At 43.4% G+C, this 20,803-nt stretch overlaps 2 protein-coding genes across 2 annotated transcripts; one reads left to right on the forward strand and one right to left on the reverse strand.

Annotated features, from left to right (window-relative positions):
* Window positions 1-894: 894 nt before the first annotated feature.
* ARFRP1 (ADP ribosylation factor related protein 1) lies at window positions 895-10,634 on the reverse strand. The gene is made up of 7 exons (XM_044661176.1): window positions 10,542-10,634; window positions 9,801-9,888; window positions 9,410-9,492; window positions 8,443-8,524; window positions 6,270-6,340; window positions 1,742-1,842; window positions 895-1,199 (listed from the first exon to the last, which is right to left on the reverse strand). The coding sequence occupies exons 1-7, from the start codon at window positions 10,632-10,634 to the stop codon at window positions 1,112-1,114; spliced, it is 606 nt and encodes a 201-aa protein (XP_044517111.1). The 3' UTR covers window positions 895-1,111.
* A 2,237-nt stretch (window positions 10,635-12,871) lies between these two features.
* ZGPAT (zinc finger CCCH-type and G-patch domain containing) lies at window positions 12,872-20,168 on the forward strand. Its single transcript, XM_044663882.1, has 7 exons — window positions 12,872-12,935; window positions 13,702-14,395; window positions 15,466-15,599; window positions 16,747-16,902; window positions 17,901-18,032; window positions 18,180-18,585; window positions 19,244-20,168. The coding sequence occupies exons 2-7, from the start codon at window positions 13,815-13,817 to the stop codon at window positions 19,380-19,382; spliced, it is 1,548 nt and encodes a 515-aa protein (XP_044519817.1). The 5' UTR covers window positions 12,872-12,935; window positions 13,702-13,814; the 3' UTR covers window positions 19,383-20,168.
* Window positions 20,169-20,803: the final 635 nt, after the last annotated feature.

Here is a 20,803-nt window from a genome sequence, read left to right on the forward strand (position 1 = left end):
ACACTACAATCAGGCCAATGACCTGGATTATCTAGAGCTGATTTCTGTGTGGAAACAGCCGAGGTTGAGCTTCAATAACATCCATGGACTCCTGGAAAACCCCACAACAGCTTATGACTTAATAGCCTGGTCCTGGGCCAGGTCTGAACAAGTTATTTGGTCTCCCCATTCTGGACCCCAGAGTAGGGATCTGAGAAGCCAAAGGAAGATTTAGAGTGAACATGGTCAGAGATGAACAAGTGATGTCTGCTGTCAAAGGAAATGTTTTGACTCAAAGTATTTAATCTTTTCTTTGGAACTCATTTCTTGCATGTCACCTGATACAGCTGCTCTGAGCAGTAAAAATGTGTTGCCCTAAGCAAATGGGGCCTTGTCACCAAGAATACCTCTGCTTCTGAAAGCAATGCTAGTTGCTCATCATTCTACAAGAGGTTGGGGAACCAAGAGCAAGTCATTACCCCCAGGGGGTATGGGGTAATAGGGAAGTTATTAGAAAATATGAGGATTTACAGCCAAAGGGTAGTTGCTCCAGTAGAGACTCAGCCAAGTACACCCAAGAAAACTTGAGCTTCAAGGCAGATGAAAACTACTGCCTTACATGCATGTCATAATCCCTCATCAATACTCATACCAGGGACTAGCCTGAGCCAGTTTTTCATGTTTGGTCTTAACTGATGGACTAAATTTAGGCCATTAACCAAAAATGCTTCACCATGTCCCTGGAGCAAGTGGAGAGAATATAGCCACAACTTGTAGTAGTGTGGGTAAAGTCACTCATGACAACTGATGGTTCCTGTGCTCCAGGCAAGGCACTGCTCCTACCATTCCTCATTTGGGAGGGTCTTATGTTTGGTCACAGAGAAATTCTTCCCCCGACACCCTCCCTTTTCCCCTCTCCAACCCCCAGGTAGAATCCTCAAAATGCCTTTTTTTTCTGGATAGAGACAAAAAGTTTGTCTTAGGAAAAACAAAAACAAAAACAAAATAAAAAATCAAAAAGAAAAGAATCCAATCGATGACAAGTCCTGGGCCCTGTTCCCTGGACAAAGAGTGTGGGTAGAATCTGCGCTGGGGGCAGCTGTCCAAGCACAGCAGTAGTGCTCCTCTGGCCTTACGTGATGTCCTTCTGTCGAGGGGGGCGATGGATGTTCCTCACGACACATTTCACCATCCACTCGATGCCCTCATTCACCCCTTTGCTGAGAAAACACCAGATATGAGGCAGTGGTTCCCCAGGAAAGATGAGGGATGAGGAAAAGTGGGGGTGGCTCTGGGGATGACTTCACAGTCTTTGGAGACAGGCCTTGGATAGCTCATAAACAAGAAATTGTGGCCATAGCTACAAGCTCCCTCTATAGATCTCATTCATGTTTATACATGGCCACACTGGAAGGGATTAGACTGTGTTTTCCTTCTGCCAGTTATAAACATAGCCTCTCCATCTTTTAAAGGATGGCAGCATTTAGCTCCTGATCTTGAGCCAGTTCTGCAACCTAAATCTCTGGATTTCTTCCATATACAGCCATTTATAAGTGGTGGCAACAGAAAGAGGCATGCAGAAATACCCTGGGCATTAGGATGCTAAGAATACAAAATCTCCTTTGGTCACTGATTGTTCCCAGAAGTATGGGCTATGAAAAAAAAAAAAAAAAACCTTCAGATCCTGTTAGGTATGGTAAAAATGGTCTATAGGCATAGCAAAGGGTAGGGGTAGGAAATAGCTGGGCTTTCCCACACTTACCCTGTGAGAGCTGAACAAGCCTGTGTCAGGCAGTCTCTCTTTCCAATTTTATTAATGCAGTCGCTGAATGCAGTCTTGATGTCAGGAATAGATAAGCAGGTCTGATTAGAAAGGAAAATGACAGAAACAGTAAGGTGCCGGTCTTTTGGTCATAGTAACCCCCAGGGATCCAACTGACTTGTCCTCAGAAACTTGGTGACAATTGCCAATGACATGACTACCTTTTGGAAGAATGTGTTGAAAAGGAAAGAAAGGGAGAGCTACATGGTTGGCTGGTTGCCTGCTGAACACCTAAGTTCTTGTCTCTGGCCTCTCTTTTCATTTTCTCTGGCTCATCAGAGCATGTCAGTCACTTGTCTTTTTGCCTTTTTTTTTTTTTTAAACCCTTACTTTCTATTTTAGTACCAAATCTCAGACAGAAGGGCAAGGGCTAGGCAACAGGGTTAAGTGACTTGCCCAGGGTCACACAATTAGGATGTTTGAGTCTAGCTCTGAACCACTCATTTTTAAAGTGGAAACATTTAACTTCCTTGCCCCTGGCCTTCTATACAAATGGCAGATGGCTAAGGCACTATAAGAACTGCTTCTCTCATTTTCATTAACCACCATGCCACCCCATTTTCCAGGTGAACATTCTTTGATTTCAGGTACTAGGTATCCCTCTTCATTCATAAGGTCCAGGTCCAGACTCAAGGATCCTTTCCCCTCTCCAAAAGGCAAAGAAAGGATGCTGGGCTGCCATATGGGTTTATGTAAATACTTTGAAAACGTCCCAGACACTGTTTCCATGACACTGGAGTAGGGTTTAAAGAAAGGGTAAAGGCAAGTAAACCCAGCATGCAATCAGAAAGGGATGAGGCAAGTACATCTTGCCCTCTCCAGCTATCAAGCAGCTCAGCCTAAGCCCCAAGGAATCTCTTGAGACCTATTGCTGGCAGGGGTGAAGGACCCAAAGCTAATAAACAAAACTGGAGACAAAAAAAGAGAGAGAAATGGGGTGGGGTGGGGGTGGGGTAGGAGAGAAGTTTCAAAGAGAAAAGACAGGATAGGCATTAATTATGGAAATTAAGAACAACCAAATCCTTTTGTAAATACTTGCCAATACTCTCCAAAGGTTCATTTGAGACTTCATGAATATATGGGACTATTAAAACCTATTTATTCCCAGAGCAACTTTCTTCCGAGAAACTTCACTGCTCTATACAGCCCTTACCTCATCTTTATAGAATTTCCTGGGGATAAGGCAGAGGTAAACCCTTCCCTTCAAGGATGAGGAAACAGAAACAATTATATTCAAAGGAGCTGTGCAAGAAGGTCACAGTACAAGTCGGAAAGAGCTACATGTAGTAGAAATTGAGGACTCAAGCTTCCCATTTCACAAGCCCCTTCCAGCTTCTGCTCCTTCTCTAGGCTTGAGAGAATTCAGTTCAATCCTGCTGCCAACATTTCCTCCACTCCCATCCTCTCCCCTGTCCACCAGAGAACTGACCATTCATTTACAACAAGCTGGCCTGGGAATTTATCTAAGAAGCCAAGGGCAGAAGTTCAAATAGGAAGAGGTAGGTAGGCAATAAATGACATCTGAGCAACCCCACATGATGCCTGTGGGACACTGGTATTAGTTTACCACCTTAAAAAACTTATAGGATTCTTGGTGAAATAAAGACTTGAAATAAGAACTAGAAATATGCTAAAAAAATTACTCTATGTAGTCAAGGCAAATGAAGGTAATAAAACCACATTTCAGTCTTAAGAAATGTCATAATTGAGAGGTATGTATAACAAGATAAACTCCCAAATACGTAACAAACAAACAATGAGTCATAGCTTCATTCCCCAGCTTTCAGCAGCAGAATTCTGTAAAACAGCAATGGGTCTGAGACTAATCTACTGGATTTAGGATGGGACACCAAGGCAGGAAGCTCAAGTAGGATCATCTCTGGAAGGGTTTTCCTTTCATTTTCATGCAGCCAAAAATTTATCTAGCCACTTGGGCAAAGAAATGTTTTTCCTCTCTTATGTAGAAATTTCACTCCTCCTAGAAACACTTATTCTTTGTCACAATAAATTTAAAATGCAGGGACAAAAAGGGACACGAGGTCATTGGGGAGGCAGAAGAAGGGGCTGAGAAGAAACTATTCATCACAACTAATACAGCACAGATGCTTGGAAGGCAGGGGACTGAAACAAAGTCCCGCTTCCAGGAAAGACCCCTACTGCCTCAATCTGTTCCAAGGCTAACTAACATAGAACTTTGGAAATTACACAGCACAGAGTAGGCTTGGCCGAGTTGGTGCTTAGGGGGGAAAATGAATTCTAGGAAGAAATCAGGTAATAAAGATTGACCCTTAACAGAGATAACCAATCTTTTAGCCATTCCCTAGGAGATATGTAAGACACAAAGATCAAGAAAAAGAAATATTTCTCTGATATGCTGTGCTCCTATACCAGTATTGTCCCCAGGAGGTTGCTATGGTCCCTTTGAGGCCCCAGAGCTTGACAATCACTCACAAAGAATCATAATAACTAAAGGCTAAAATAAGACAAGAAATCACAGTCCAGTATTTATAAACAAATGATCTTGGGAAAGTAGCTTTTTGGCCTCCTTCACATCTAAAGGGGAAATTCTTGGTATATTTAAAAGTCATTATACAAACAAGCTATTAACTATGAAGAATGAGCCAAGGGCCACCATTCACAACATGCCAACAATTCAAACACATGGAGCACATATTGCTATTCCCTTTCTTTGTCCACAGGAAGGGCTCACCAAAGGTATGAATGGCTAAGAGGAGAAAATAAGCACAAGATAAACAAGTTTCAAAAGATCAAAGGCTTAGAGCTGTGGGAGGACCTCAGAGATCATGTAAGCCAACCTTCTCCTTTACAGATGAGGAAATTGAGGCCCAGAGGGATTAAGGGACATTCATAGAAGTAGTAACAGACTGACCCTTGAAAACCCAGGTCTTTGGACTACATATTTCATGCTCTTTCTATTGCAACACTGCCTAAGGAATGGCATGGAGTACTTGACCTTCACCATCCTGGGTCACAGTGAATTCAATCCCTCAGAACAACAATGAGCTCCAAAGGTGGCTGGTGACAGGATGAAGAGGGGCACTGACCTACCAGCCCCTCATCTTCCAGAGAATTACATGGGAGGCTAAAATAACATTTCTTCTTTAGTTTCCCTTTCTCTTCTCTACCTCCTTTATTGCTTGGGGGTATGTTAAAGCTTAATGAACATTTGACATAAAGCAGTATAAATAAAAACAAAGTATTTCTGTTAATGACAATGCTTCCTAATCTAATTTCCTTTACAAATCTCAGTCAAAAAGATATTTTTTCATTCTCTTTCATCTGATTCAACTATTCCTTTCATATAGCTAGCTACCTATCTTCAAATAATTTAACAAATCTGTATTCTGAAGACCTTTTCAAATCCTTCTTAAATCTAGTCCTCTTCAGAACTCCTACCTCAGTTAGAGGAACTAAGGTAGTTATTTCCTCCAGTCCTAGCCTAGGAAACCACAATGACATTAAGGGAAAAAGAAGAATTTACTTGAATTCGTTCAACACCAATAGAAAGATAAATCCTAATAAAATATGAACTTCCAGCCTATTTCCAGGTACCTGTTGCAGAAAGTCCAAGACTCAAGTGTGAAAGAAAGAGATTGTAAATTAATTCGGTGGAACACAGGATGGAGATGGCATGAAAGAAGATGTATATGTATTAGTAAACATGGCTTTATCCTTTTTCTAAACAAAGCATCTTACAATAGTGTCAATCTGCCTCCCCCAAGTGGGCAAAAGATAGTCCTACATCTATGTGAAAGTCAGAGAGAAGGGGGAAAGGACAGACACTGAAACAAATTCGCCAAAGCTAAGGACAGACCATTGAATGACTCTTAAAGGGGAATCTCAGTTTGTCTAATGACTTAATCCTCCTCAAAGCACATGAAGCTCTGGAGTTTCAAGTGTCTATCTTCCAGATCCTCAGATAAAATGATAAAGGGAAAGCTGAGGACAATAGCTCTAAGGGAAAATGCTGAGGGGAAAAAAATGGATTCTGAGGCACAGAGGGAAGGGGCTTAAAAGATCAGTATTTTTTACTGTTGCAAATTTCACAGCATTCGCCAAATGGAGTTACAATCACTCACTGATTCATGGTCCTTAGCCATGCTATTTTGATGCAATCCTGGGAAGGAAAGAACTATAAAATCCAATGGCCTAGAAGACACACTACTGGAGAAAAGGGCCTTAGATGTAAAAGGAAGTCATATAGGAGGGGACTGACAGATAAAAGACAAGTCCCAGATACAGACTACCACAAATGTATTTCCTTGGATCCTGTGCATAGTAGGTACTTACAGCTCAAATAGATGATATTTAAACTAAAATAGATATTATGCCAACACATAAGAGAAAAGATTCCCAGCTTTGCTTGCCTCTGTGGTTCAGAGAAGACTTAAATCCAGTTTTATCATAGAAATCAATCCAGGATTGAACAAGGAGCCAGTGATCTCACCTCTACATCCTGCTTATTGGCCAGGACCAATATAGGGACCCCCTCCAGCACTTCACTGGTGATCATTTTCTCTGGGAGAAACAAAAATGATCAATGGTGAGCTACACCTCTGGGATGGAGGCATTAAGCTCTGTCAGGAAATTCATTTTCAAAATCTCAGATAAACAGAACATTCTTTTCATGGTCATAGTAACCAAATGAGTGGTCTATGCTTCATGCCTTCATCTCCTCACCACTCACTGTCTTGTTAAGCTCCCCAATATGGTTTCCACCCCCCATTAACCTACAAAATAGCCCTCTTAAAGGACACTGACTCCCTAATCAATACATGCAGTGGATTTTCTTCAGGCCTCAGACCATTCATCCTCTTTGACCTTCTTCTGAAATTTCCTTCCTGAAACTGTTCCCTTGGCTTCTGTCACATGGTACAATGCTGATTCTCTTTTCATCTCTGATCTCATCATACTTTGCTGTTTGTTTCCTACTCCCCTCAACAAAGCCATTCCATAATATTTTGCCCTTGGTTCTCCTCTCTCTTCAGTTTTTCCCCTCAAGGTTCTCATGCAGTCACCTCCTTGTACAATATTCCCAAATCTGTGTATCCAGGCTAAACCTCTGTCTTGAGCTTCAAGCTATCACCTGCATTTACTTGGTGGAAATTGCCACCTGTATGTCTTGGCTGGTACTTCAAATCAAGTATGCTTAAGACTGTACTCACTTGTACCTTAAAGGCAGACTCCCCTTCTTACTTCTTTATTTGATTCCCTATTAAAATCACTATCTCCCAGGTACCCGAGAGCAAAATCTTAAGTTATATTTAAGGACTCTTTTTTTTATGCCCCATATCCAGCCAGCTGATATGGTCCCTCAGATTTTCCAATAAAACACTTCTCAAATCCATTCCTTCTATTCCTACTGCTGCTACTATAGCTCAGGGTCTTATTACAATAGCCTCCTTGCCAATAGTATCTCTCTACTCTAATCTATACCACTAAAATGGAAAAAGTACCAGTCTTTGAATCAGAAGACTTGGGGTTCAGTCTCACCATCCTAGCTGGGAAAGCTTAATAAGAAAATCAATTCACCTTTCCCAATCTGTTTCTTCATCTGTAAAATGGGAATAACACATTATAAACCTCAAAGGGATACTTCAAGGAAAATACTTTGTAGACTTTAAAGCACTATATAAATGATAGTTCTTCTTACAGAGCAATTCTGATGTCGTTCTCTAGACCTGTGATGGTGAACCTATAGCATGCGTGCCAAAGATGGCACAGAGGCCTCTCCATGGGGACCCATAGGCCCCTGGCTTGCCTGGCTGAGAGCCTGGCCCTGCTCCCCAATGCAGGGGGTGGGGCATTCTAGCCTCTCCACCATCACAGGGGCTGAGCTGAGCATGGCTGTGCCCCCTCCACCCCACCCCCCAGCCTAGCAGAGGTGGTCACACCTCTCAGGCCACCGGGAGCCAAGCAGGATTGAGCATGGTGGCCATGCCCCTCTGGCCCTGAGGACTGAAGGGTGCAGCTGGCCCAGGGCTGGTAGCCTGGCCCTGCCTCCCTAAACACAAGGGAAGGGTAGAGGGCACTGGAACCTCTCTGTGGAGTTCTGCCCCTCCCTCAAATGCAGGGATGGGTGGGGCACTGGCCCACAGTAGGGGTGGGGATGGGGGAAGATGGCACAGGATCCCTAAAAAGTCCAAAAGGTTCCCCATCACTGCTCTAGACCAAATAACATCCAAGCTTCTCAGTATAATATTCAAGGTCTTTCCCAATGTCACTTTAGATTACCTTTGCAACCTTATCTTCCACTTATTCTCTGGGAAATATTTCACTTTCCAGACAAAACAGATGGCTTACTTTTCCCTAAACTTGACTTGTATGCCTTTTCTCATATTTTTCTCACAGTTTAGAATGGCTTTCCTCTCATTTCCATTAATAGAAATTTACCCATTTTTTGAGATCCAATTCAAATGCTACACCTCCAATGAAGCTTTCCCTGATTACCTCTCCATCTAGCACTTTGCTTGTATTATGAATATAGTACTTTTATACAATGCCTTGCATTATGATTGTTTGAGTTCATGTACCAGGGTGACTTGAACATAGCAGGCACATAATGAATGGTTTTTGGATGAAGAAAACCAAGGGCACCTCAGGTCAAAATCATGACTTACCAAATGCTCTCTTGGTTTCTGAGAGTCGTTCTTCGTCAGTAGAATCAATGACATAGATGACCCCATGGGACTCAGCATAGTACTAGAATGGCAGCAGAAAGGTTAACATCAAAGAGCAGCTTCAGCGTGTTCAAAGCACATTTCAAAGATTAAAGAAAAAGAAATGTGGCAAACTGCTGGCAGAGGGCCTGGCATACCTAAATTACTGTGATTGTCAGTTCCTCATATTCTTAAGCAGAGATCGTTTATGGTATAAGAAAGTGGGCAATGGGCAAACCTCCATGTTGGAAATGTTCTTCCTAGCCCCCCCCCCCAAATAATTCAAAGGGACTTCTCATGCATGGTTTTATTCTATTCCCTGTATGTCGCTGCCTAAAAGTCTTGGGAGATACAAATCCAAGATGTTCAACACTTTAAAATAGGACAGATACCAAAGTCTTGGCTAACAAATAATGAGAAATCTCAACTGAATCCTTCCTTTGCATTCTAGTGTTGGTTGAGGTTGCCATAAAGATGGTCTTTTTATTAGCCCAGGCAAAAGCTTTTCTTCTGGAGAAATAACCATTACTGGAAATAGAACAGATTTTTAGGCAGATTATGAGGGACAATCTGAGAAGTATGAGAGCAAGAATGACCTACTCCTAGATATGGCTCAGAAATTGGCATTTAAAAACTTCAGCCTCTACCAGCATGAACAATAACAGCCACCACAAAAATCCTATTGGGTTTATATGTTTGGGCAGGTAGGTTTCTGGGAGTTATATTTAATGCTGCTTCTTATAAGAAGTCATAATATTCATATTATTATAAGCTTGGAAACAGCAAAATCACCAGAGGCTATCACAATAGTTTACCTAGTTCATTATTTGGTTTGTGATGGGGCTACCTAAGGACCATAGTTTCTAAGAATCTAGTGAAAATTTAAGCATAAGCACAAGCCTGGGGGGGAAAACAGTTTCTTTCTTACCTTGTCCCAAAGAGACTGCAATTCCTCTTGCCCTCCTAAATCCCAGAACATAAGGCGAGCTTTGCCCACATCAATGGTACCAACTTCAAGGAAAGAAGTGAAGAAAGAAATTAAAGGTAAGATATAGGATCCCAGTCATAGAAATGTCATTTTTCTTAGTCTCTCAGTTGGAAGTGTAACAAAATAAACTCCACACTACACTACAGAGTAGTAATCACTGAGATAAGATACTTAGCTCTTAGAAATTCAGTTTCTTTGCTTTACCACATAAGAAGATCAATGAATAACCTCCTACTTCCTGACTATCACTCTTTTTCCATAAACAAGGTAAGATATAAGATATTGCTACACTAGATTTGTTTTCCTATGTAATCCCCAAAAATCTACTTACTATTCAGGCCCACGGTAGTGGTGATTTTGGATAAACTCATTCCTTTGTAGTTTCTGTTAAATCGGGTTTTCGTTTGCTCCAAGAAAGTCTAGATAGATGGAAAAACAAACATGAATCCAAGTTTAAAATTGCCCAAAATAAAAGAGACTAACCTAGGGGGTTCGAGTTCTCTGTCACTGGAAATCTTCAAGTGGAAGCCAAATGACATGTCAGCAATTTTGCTAATGAGATTCATGATCTCAGTAAGAGCTGTTTTACATGAATTGAGCTCATTTTCAGCTTCAAAATTCTATTAATTTCTATAATCCTGGAGTGTGTTGGAGTCAGCTCCTACCAGCTTATGAGAGCTGATTTAAATTTTCAGTATATTTCCACCTCAGAAATGCTATAAAGGCTTAATTTATTATTTTGTTGATTGCCTAGACTTAAGAAAGTGATGAGTAAACATTAAGAATGCAAATTAAACATAAAAGTATGTTGAATGAAGATTTTTTTCCTGCAGAGCCAGCAGTAAACACTTAACTAGCACACTCCAACTATAATAATTTTGTCTTTGAAAAATGTACCCAAGAATCATTTCTTCACCCTTTCTAAAATGTTCCTCTCTTACAATCACCTTCTCTCAAACCTACAACTGAGCTACCATATACACAGCTGAAGTTTTACTGAATTAAAAAAAAAAACTATGGCAAAAAAATTTTATGAATAAGAACTGAGGTGATAAGAAAAGAAACTTCCTACCGTCTTTCCTGCATTGTCCAGCCCCAGGATTAGGATGCAGTATTCATCTCTTCGGAACATGTATTTATAAAGCCCTGATAGGAGTGTATACATCCTGTTTCTGAAAGTTATAAGATAACAGGAATCACTGGGGAATACCCAATCCAGGCCTTTGCTTCTTACAGCATCTTCCTTCCTTCCTTCAACATAACCTTAATAATGACAGTAACAACAATAGATAAAATAAGCTGGAGGGTCAAAGGAACCAGATCTTATGCTATGCTCTTCCTGCTATGTAACTTTGGGCAAATTCACATTTTCTTGGCAACCTATCTCAATATAAGGGCTTACAGCTGAAAATACCTAGGGACCAAAGTTGCAAAGAACACCAAACTATACTATGGCAGTCACTTCTATTCGCCTAAATAGAACTTGCCCCTTTCTCTCAAACCACTATAACCTTGTGAAGAGTGAATAAAACTCTCTGTCTATCAATCATCAACTTTTAATTTAATCAAAAACTTAAGTACCCCTACTTAAGTACCTTACCAGTCACTAAGTATGAGAGTTCACAAGTCACTTGCTAGAGTGGGTAATAGAGGCTACTGCCACCCTGCCTTGGGCTATGCTAGGCAAATTGAAAGACTACAATTGGTTCAGTTAAAGTAGGGGGAGCAACAGGAAGTGAAATAGAGAAACTGCTTTAAAAAGGCCAGCCTGAGGACTGATGTATTCTCTCTGCATTGGTGAGCAGGACTGGAGGAGGAGACTCTTTCCTTGGATCCTGCGATGGTGTTTTAATGGTACTAGGGAAAAGAGTTAGCAGCTCATAAATTCCCATACTGTGTACTCCTTAAGTAAAACCCACACTTCCACCACAGCCAACAAAAACAAGACTAATATTTCTCCCAAGGAACAATCTTCATTACTGCTGAATTTTGGCTTGGTTAGCAAGTAATGAGGACAGTATTTGCAAATAATGGTTTGAAAAACAGGATAGTATAGATATACTGACTCAGTAGTATGGGGAAGTTGTATAAGTAGACAGACTTACTGATCTGGACATTCATTCTCATTCGGGAAGGCTTGTGACCATATTATTTCATATAATTTAAGTTCAATCACTAAATTTAACCTTTACACCCTGCTTACTTGTTTTGAGCTGGAGAAGGAAATAGCACACCACTCCACTATCTTTGCCAATAGCCCCAAATGGGGTTGCAAAAAGTCTGACACGACTGAAAACAACTGAACAACAGAAACAAACAGCTATATTGTAATGATGATCAACTGTGAAAGACTGAGCTAAGCTGATCCAAGAAAATTTCAAAGGACTCAGGATGAAAAATGAAATCCACGTCCAGAGGGAACTCTGATTCAATACAGATTGAAGTATAGTTTTTTCCATTTTATTTTTCTTGCTGGGGGCAACACAGAGAAGATGGAAATTTTTTTTGAAAAGGAAAAGAGGCAACGCTGTTTCCACTGGACAACAGCAAATGCCCTAATGACTCAAAAACCAAGCAGACAGAGTAGTGTATTCCCCTAAGTTCAGAAAGAGCAATACGTACCGGCAGGCTCGTTAGAAGGTGCAATGGGACCTCACCGTATCTAAAGTGGGGAGGAATGGGACAATATAGGAGCACAAATTCAGAGGAGTGGAAGGGCAAAAATGAATTCGATTCGGAAGTCCAAAGAGGGTTCAGGTTAGACTAGTGGAGGAAGGGGTACCGGAGCGTCACCTAGGTAACTAGAGCCTACACCTGAGCTTATGGCCCAGGAAAGGCCGTGCCTGAGCTTGAAAGTGGCCCAAGAGCTTCCCCTTCGTTTCCCGGGAGAGGCCGGATCCGGCCAAAGGGCCCTCCGCACAGAGGCACCTCTCTCGTCCGGCTCCCAAACTCCCAGGTCAGAGGCCCAAGGGCTTCCACAATAAACATGGGGCCCGGGAGGAAGCAACGGAAAACGGACTGCGGGGCTCCTACCTGCGGCCGGAACAGGAGCCGGAGCGATAGCCACTACAGCTGCTCAGGCCGACAAGACCCTATCCGGCCACTACCTCTACAGCAGCAAAAGTCGACCCGCCTTGCTGACCCTGGCGCTATGACTTCTGGGACATTGAGTCTACTCCGACGTCTTGGAGAAGGGAGAGGCCTCTTGGAAACTACGAATCCCAAAAGGCACCACAAAACCGCTAGCGGTAGGATAGTAAACCCCAACCACGCTTGCACTTCCGGCCGACGGCAGAAGCTGGGGAGGGAGTTCCGGTGGGTTCGTGGCTATCCAGTGAAGGAATCGAGGAGCTGTTGAGGGCCTCTCTAGCCTGAAGAAGTGCGGCATCTATGGTAGGCCAGCCCAAGCGGCGGTTTCATGGCGGCCGTGGAGGTGGCGGTGGCGGCCGCTTCCCAGGCTTGAGGGGTGAGCGGCTGAAGAGATGCGGAGCTTACGGGATCAGAGCCCGAAAAAGTGGGCAGGGAGGACGGGGTTTGGGAGCAGGACTAGAATTGAAGAAACGATTCTCCCCACTCCCGCGAGGGTCTATGGGCGAGGTTTCTGCGGAGGACGCCCTAGGGCTAGGCCTCGTCTCCCCTCCCCCACTACCCCGCTCCCTCCTCCGCCCCTCCTCCTTCCTTCCCACCTTCATCGTTATCGCCTTCCACTCTCCCTCCCCTCCTTTCCACCTTGTTTTCTTTTCTTCTTTTTTCTATCTTTAGGAGCTTACATTGTACTGGTGGGAAACTAGATCTAGGTAGATAAGTCAGTACAATTTGTACAGGGTAAATAATGTCTCCTTCCCTCTCGTCTTGCTCTTCCCTGCCGTTTCCCCTCTCTTCTCCCTCTCTTTTTTCCTCCCCATGGCCTCATCCAGCCTCTTTCCTTTTCCTTCTTCCCTGTAGTCTTATGTCTCTTCCTCCTTCCCCTGGCTTTTACATCCTAGCTCTCCTTCAGACCTGCCTAAGGAAATCTAAGTCCAGGAATCCTAATTTGAAAGGAAGACATGGTTCTTTCCCTCCCCAATCCAAGTTGGACACATGGCCTTGCTCTGGGGTAGCTGTCAATTGATAAGAGTAATGATATATTTCCCCTGGTCTGAGAGGGAGAGACAGGTTGCAAACACAGGGACTTTTGTTTTGATTTTGATTAACCTTCTTGTTTGAAATGGTCTCTCATTTCTCCTCTGCAGCTCCTGATTCCTAAAGGTTGTTTTGGAGCAGCTGCCTCCTAGCCAGCATCTTGGAGGATGTAGGGATAATAAGTAAGTAGATCATCAGAAGAGCTACAGACTGCCTCTCCAGGATGGATGAAAATAGTGTGGAAGCTTCCATCCAGACCTACCATGTCCAACTGCAGCAAGTGGAGCTGGCCCTGGGGACTGGCTTGGACCCTACTGAAAAGGCTGACTTGCTTCAGCTCCAGGCTGATTTAAAGCAGCTGATTGAGCTAACTGAGTCCAGCCTTGTGTCCATCAAGAAGAGCAAGCTCCTGGCCACACTGGACCCAAGCCTTGGCCTAATTGAGAGTGCAGTTAGAGATGAAGCTGAGTATTTGGCTTTCCAGAATGCCATCCGTGAAGTGACAGGAGATTCTGAGACTCAGGGTGCTGAAACTGCAACCTCTCCCAAAAGAGGAGAAACTGAGCCTGACAGAGCTGGGCATGAAGAGGAAGAAGAGGAAGAGTTGAGTGGGATGAAGGTGAATGCTCCCTACTACAGTTCATGGGGCACTCTGGAATACCATAATGCCATGATTGTGGGGACAGAGCACTCTGAGGATGGCACAGCAGGGGTTCGTGTGCTTTATCTCTACCCAACTCACAAGTCCCTAAAGCCCTGTCCCTTCTTCCTGGAGGGTAAATGCCGATTCAAAGAGAACTGCAGGTAATTCTCTCTCCCATCCCATTCTACCCTTACAGGTACCAGGAGACATCCAGGCAGCTGAGGACAACAGCCTCCAGCTTGAAATGGTTGGGAATGATTGGTTTAGTTTTTAATCATTCCCCATGCTGCCAAGAGGTGCAAGGTAGTTGAAGCACCATCTGTGTTGTTTTCTTGCCCTCATTAGCACAATATAGGGCATGTCAGTATTTAGAAACTAGGGTTTGGGGTTTTTTTGGTGGAGGGGGTACACTTTGGGAGGAGGGTTCTTGGACCAGGGTTTGATCCTAGGCACATCTCCCCTTCTCCACTCCTCGGTTTACTCCTCTGTTAAATAGGACTATACTTCTTTGAGTGCTTTGAGTTCTCCTGTATCGCACATGTGTGAAGCAACCTTGCAAATGCTGTAGCTACTCACCCACAGTGAGTACCCTTTGTGTCCAGTGAGATACAGTGGTGGGGCTTTACTCCCATATGTCTTGGGGAGGGGCAGGGACGGGGTGGAATAGGGAGACCTAAAGGGTATTTGGTTTTGGTTTTGTTCTTATTTGCAAGGTTTATGGAGAGGCATATTTCTGTGTTGGCCTTAAGCTGGCATGTGGGACTCTTCTTCCTTGTCTCTACATACCCCTTTTCCATTGAAAAGAATTCAGCCCAACTAAATGAGCAATAGTGTGAAAAATGTGATAAAATATATATAATCCAAGAACCTCACACTTGAATTTGTGTGGAATTAGATGCGTGAGTTCTTTAACTGTATATTGGCAACTTGAGACCTAAATGGTTGTCATAAAGGAACTGTGGTGTTTATGGATGAGCTACTGAGCTGCTAATCCAATTCCCAGATAGTGGAGAGTTTACTGCAACCTCCTGTCCCACCAAAAATAATAAAAATAAAAGAGCTCCAACTCCTCCATTTTTTGAATGAGAAACTTCTTTGTTTGGCATCTATCTGATTCTCTGCATTTGAGTGCAAGTTCTGACAGGTACTGGATTTGCTTCTCCTTGGTACCTGGTGTTAGTGCCATTTATGGATGGGAATATTTGACTTGTATTTAACCCAATCCCTGCAGGTTCTCCCATGGGCAAGTAGTTGCTGTGGATGAGCTTCGTCCCTTCCAGGAACCAGACCTGAGTGCCCTGCACACAGGCTCGACCTGTCTAGCTAAATATGATGATGGAATTTGGTACCCAGCTCGGATCACAGGTAAAGTATTAGGACAGGTAGGACTAAGGGTTTCTTTACCAACATCTCTTGAAATGATTGCATCATGCCAGTGATTTTGGAAGCTTGATCTGATTTCTTTTCAGATTTTTAAATTTTGTTTTGTTTCAATAATCAGATAAAATCAATTAGTTGTTAAAATTTGATGTCTTTATTTTCATCATGTACTAGATACTGAAATGGAATGGCACTCATTTCCTTTCCTCCTCTTCGTTCATTTAACTACTGCTTCGGTGACAGTGTTTAATGAAGACAATTACTAAAAAGCTCTTTGAATATAGCAGTAAAAGAAGCCAAGGATTATGGCTAGGTCCTCAGTGCCGTCAGGTAGAACACCTGAGAAAAGTAACCCTGATCCCCACACGCTGTCAAAGACTGGTTTTCATTTGGTTCATGAGTATTTATTAAGTCAGTGGTGTTCCAGGCACAGTATAGGGCTATAAAGACAAACACGGAACTGTCTTTGTCCTTAAGATCTTAGAGTCTACTGGGAGGAAATAAGACACTTGCAGATAAATCAATTCCAAATAAGTATAATATAAATTATAAAGCAGTTTTCAAGATAGAATGAGGGTATGATCCATTTACAGCATCAGGAAGTAGCACTTGAGCTGAGCTTTGACAGGAGCAAAGGATTCTAAGAGGCAGAGGTGACTAGGGAGAGCATTACAGAGATAAGAGTCAGCCTGGGCAAAGATACTGAGATTAGAACTGAAATGTTGATGGATAGCAAACAGCAATTTGACTGATACATAGAAGAGGTGAGAGAATAATGTGGGATCAGTCTGGGAAAATTAATTGAGTCAGGTCTCGAAGTGCTTTAAATGTTCAACAGACAGGAATATATTTTATCCTACAACTATTAGGGATCTACAAAAACTTCTTGCCCACAGATATGACATAGAATATTAAAACAGGACTCTAGACTCAGAGTAAAAGATTTGATTATCAGGTTTAGCTAAACACATAATATTGTATAACCTTAGGCAATAAGTAGCCTTCTGTTTCTTGCCTCGGTTTCCCTCATTTGTAACATTTTTGTTTCCAGTTCCACTTTTGGTTCTTTTTCTCATCCCATTTGTCTCACATGACACTAGAATTACTTGGTGTGCCTTTTTTCCTCTCACAGATGTGGACAGTGGCTACTACACTGTCAAGTTTGACTCACTGCTTCTCAAAGAGACTGTGGTGGAGGGGGATGGTATTATGCCTCCTCTACGTAGTGAAGACAGTACACCTTCAGAGTCTGATGGAGATGATGTGGATGATTCCAGCTATGCCAAAGGTACTGAGATGTCTCTGCTTTACTCATTTTTTTTAAACCCTTGCTTTTTGTTGTAGTAATAACTCTTCAGGGTAGGACAGCTAGGTATATGGATAGAGAGCCGGGCTTAGAGACCAGAAGTTCTGGATTCAAATCTGGCCTCAGCCACTTCCTAGCTATGTGACCCTGGGCAAGTCACCTAATTCCAGTTGTCTATTTCTTACTGCTATTTTGCCTTGGAACCAATACTTAGTATTGGTTGTAAAACAGAAGGTAAGGGCTTTAAAAAAAAAAAAAAAGATAAGGCAATCAAGGTTAAGTGATTTGCCCAGAATTATAGCTAGGAAGGATGTGAGGCCGTGTTTGAACTCAGGTCCTCCTAACTCCTGGCCTGGCACTCTGTCCACTATGCCACCTAGCTTGCCTCCTGCCTTACTCATGTTGGGCAATGTTGCACTAATGGCCTTACCATTCCAATTTACCACATAGGAAATGTAGAACTCTGTGTTCTCATGAAGGCAGGTGGAAAGTCAGAGGCTAAGCATCTATAGGCCTTTAGTTTTATTTGGCTAGATTCACACAGCTAGTATGTGAGGGAACCAAATTTTTCACACAGGCTTCCAGCTCCCAAGTCTAATATTCATTACAACCAGTTGCCAAATACTAAACCCATCTAGAGCCCCTTTTGGTAGTTGGTGCTAATCTATAGAGGGGATGAATGAGTATGGAAATAGAAGTGGAAGAGATAATGTTACTGTTGATAAATGAGATAAGAGGAGACTATATAGCAATAGGCATCTCCATATACTGTCTTTGTCTAGGATCTTAAACTGTACTCATTTTTGAGGAGAGTTGCAGCTTCCATGGGATGCCTTTTGTGCCCCTCAAAGCCAATTTATGCCTTTTCTAGGGAAGAGCTTATGGAAATAGCCTCTGGATTCAGGTTGCATGAGGAGCATCCCAATTCTGATTGGTCCCCTTCCTTAGTTCAGCTGATGCCCATCTTTGTTTCTTTGTAGTTGTGGAGTCAGATGCCTTGGAGAAAGGAGATTGGGGCCCTGCTTGCAGCTCCTCCTTCGCTGGCTGGGAGGCACATACCCGTGGCATCGGTTCCAAACTTCTCGCTCAAATGGGCTATGAGTTTGGCAAAGGTAATTCTTTTAAGCACTTGAGGCATGTCTTCAACCCAACACAGTCTTTATATTTATATTGTTGAAGAATAGCCTTGGTTCTGGCAATGTTGTTCTATAATTCCCTGTGGAAGGTTAACATTTTTTTCTGTTCCCAACTTACCTTAGGTCTTGGAAAGAATGCTGAGGGCCGAGTAGAGCCCATCCACGCTGTGGTGCTTCCAAAGGGGAAGTCCCTGGATCAGTGTGCTGAAATTCTCCAGAAGAGAACAAGCAGCAAACCAGACCTAGGCAAGCCAAGGAAAAGCCAGGCAAAGGGGAATGGAGCCAAGGGACGCCCACCCCAACGCAATGTATTTGATTTCCTAAATGAGAAACTACAAGGCAAGGCTCCTAGGGTCCAAGAAGAAGGGAAGGTCACCTCCCTTAAGAGGAATAGCAAGGAGCTCTACCATGCCAGCAAGAGCACCAAGCGATCCCTGAGTGTACAGCTCTTCCAGATCCTGGAGAAGGTGGAGCAAACTCAGAGAGACATCCGAAGTATACAGGAAGCCCTGGCCCGGAACATTGGCCGGTATGTTATTCACTTTTCTTAGAGAGGGAAGACCCTGGGGAGAGATTGGGTCTCAGAAAGGTGCCGACAAGAAGGAAAGGGATAGGCACCCTCGCCTGTTTGGTCTAAAAGCCAAGTCAGCAAGCATTTTTAAGTGCTAACTATGTGCCAGTCATTGCTTTAGCACATCCTTTTATCTCAGTTCCAGGATAAGAGATTAGTAGCCTTGAACTCTTCCCAACCAAATTATGATTATTTGAGAAACATTTGGTTCCATAGAGAAATATTTTTTGAGGATGGAATTGGGTTAGTTCAATTTGCTAGCCTTCAGATATTCTTTGAGTTCTTCCAAAAGGACATAGCCATTCTTAAATTGTTTTCAGTAAAAAAACAGACAGTCCCTTCCCTCTTAGAGCTTCTAGTCTCATAAGGAAGATGACAGATAAACTTTTGCAATCCATGCCATTATTAAATTGTTTTCAGTAAAAAAAAGACAGTCCCTTCCCTCTTAGAGCTTCTAGTCTCATAAGGAAGATGACAGATAAACTTTTGCAATCCATATCAAATCTTGGGCAATAGAAAGGAAAAGTCAGGATTCTGAGAATCAACTTAGTTAATTTGGGAAGGTTTCCTTGATGGTAAAACTGAGGCTGGTTCCAAGTCCATGGTTTCTTTCTAGGCATAGTGTGGCCACAGCCCAACTGGAAGAGAAGTTGGCCGGAGCCCAGAAGGAGCTGAAAAATCTCCGGGCCCAGGAGGCAGGTTTGCAGCGGGAACAGAAGACTGCTGACACACACAAGAAAATGACAGAGTTTTAGTGCTGAAGTGGGAGTTCTCTCCTGGTTCCTGAGTCTTTCCTTCCCCCTTTCTCCACCCCCCCTCTTCCCCCAATAGTGGGTATGTCCCAGACCAGAAGGCCCTTCATTCCTATCCTCTGCTCCTAGACCCCAGGGTTCTTGAGGGGGGAGTCCCCACTAGGGAGGCCAGCACCATCCTTTGTGAGCTCTGCTTCAGCCTCTCTAACTTGAGACCCCTTCTTTTGGGCCACGGATATGGATTTTAAGGGATTGGGGTTCAGGACTAGCTGGAGGCTCCCAGGTAATGGGCTGGCTAGAGCCATAGCTTCTGCCTCCTGAGCTACCAGTCTTGGGGACCTGAATTGAACCTGCTTTAAATGGACCTAGGAAATTGATCAGATCACCTTTTCCCGTACTTCCCCAGAGCCAGACTCCCTCCTAGCCTCACCTGTCAGCCAGTTTGTGGCCTCCACTCTACAGAAGGGTGCAGCCTGAGGCATGTTAGGAAGGTCAGGTGTCATTCTTCCCCCTCTCAAAAATACCCCTCCCCCCCCAAAGAGTAGATGGAACAGGAGAGGAGGCCCCAGGGTAGCAGGGCCTACAGACCAAGGTCTCCTTCACTGTCCTGGCGACCTGTCCAAACACAGACAGAGCTGTGCCAATGGTGCTGCAACTCGGGGCAGCCTCTTTGAAGGGGGATTGGGGAGGGATACTTTTCTTGACACTTGTTTTCCAGTTTGTTCTGCCACAAGGCCTTAGGAAGGAGTTTTTCTTAAAAATGATTAAAGTGACGTTGTTGCTGTGTCATTAAGTGGAAAGTCTCTGGTGAGGGCTAAGAACTAACAAGTTGGTTCCTTGGGTATATGAGGGGCTAGGGACAGCGTTGTCGAACATTTTCAAGTTTGTGTGCCCAAACTGCAACTTCAAGCTGCCTGTGAGCCCCACTCGCCACTCCCCCCATCCCCCATTACCACTCCCTTTGGGCAGCTGGACATATACAAAATATCCTCTGGCATTGGGAAGAGAGGGAATGGAGCAGCTCCCTCTGTGCTGGCCTGGCACACATGCCAGTACTTCACCAACACTGGTCTAAGATATAAAGATTTGCAGAGGTTGGGGCAGAGTTGGTGCCGCTTGACAAGAGTTATGGTTAATTGGTTCCCCACCCCTTCAGAGTGGCCAGGGCCATTCAGCAAAAAGAAAGCTCAGTCAAATGAAGGAAAACCTTTCTGTTCCAGCTTTAATACTGGTTCCAATGTGGCTTCTCTGTAGAGAAGAAAAATCAGACGGGCTAAAAAGCAAGTAAAAGTACCAGAGAAAGGAAGTAGGCAATAGATGGTTCACCTTTGAATTGGCTATAATTCTGCACACAAGTGGCCAGTGTGCAAGGTGAGTGGTGACTTGGCTATTGGCCTTTGGTTTACTGCACAGAATTCATTGAG

Source organism: Gracilinanus agilis, chromosome 2 (genome assembly GCF_016433145.1).
Source record: "Gracilinanus agilis isolate LMUSP501 chromosome 2, AgileGrace, whole genome shotgun sequence".
Taxonomy (NCBI): domain Eukaryota; kingdom Metazoa; phylum Chordata; class Mammalia; order Didelphimorphia; family Didelphidae; genus Gracilinanus; species Gracilinanus agilis.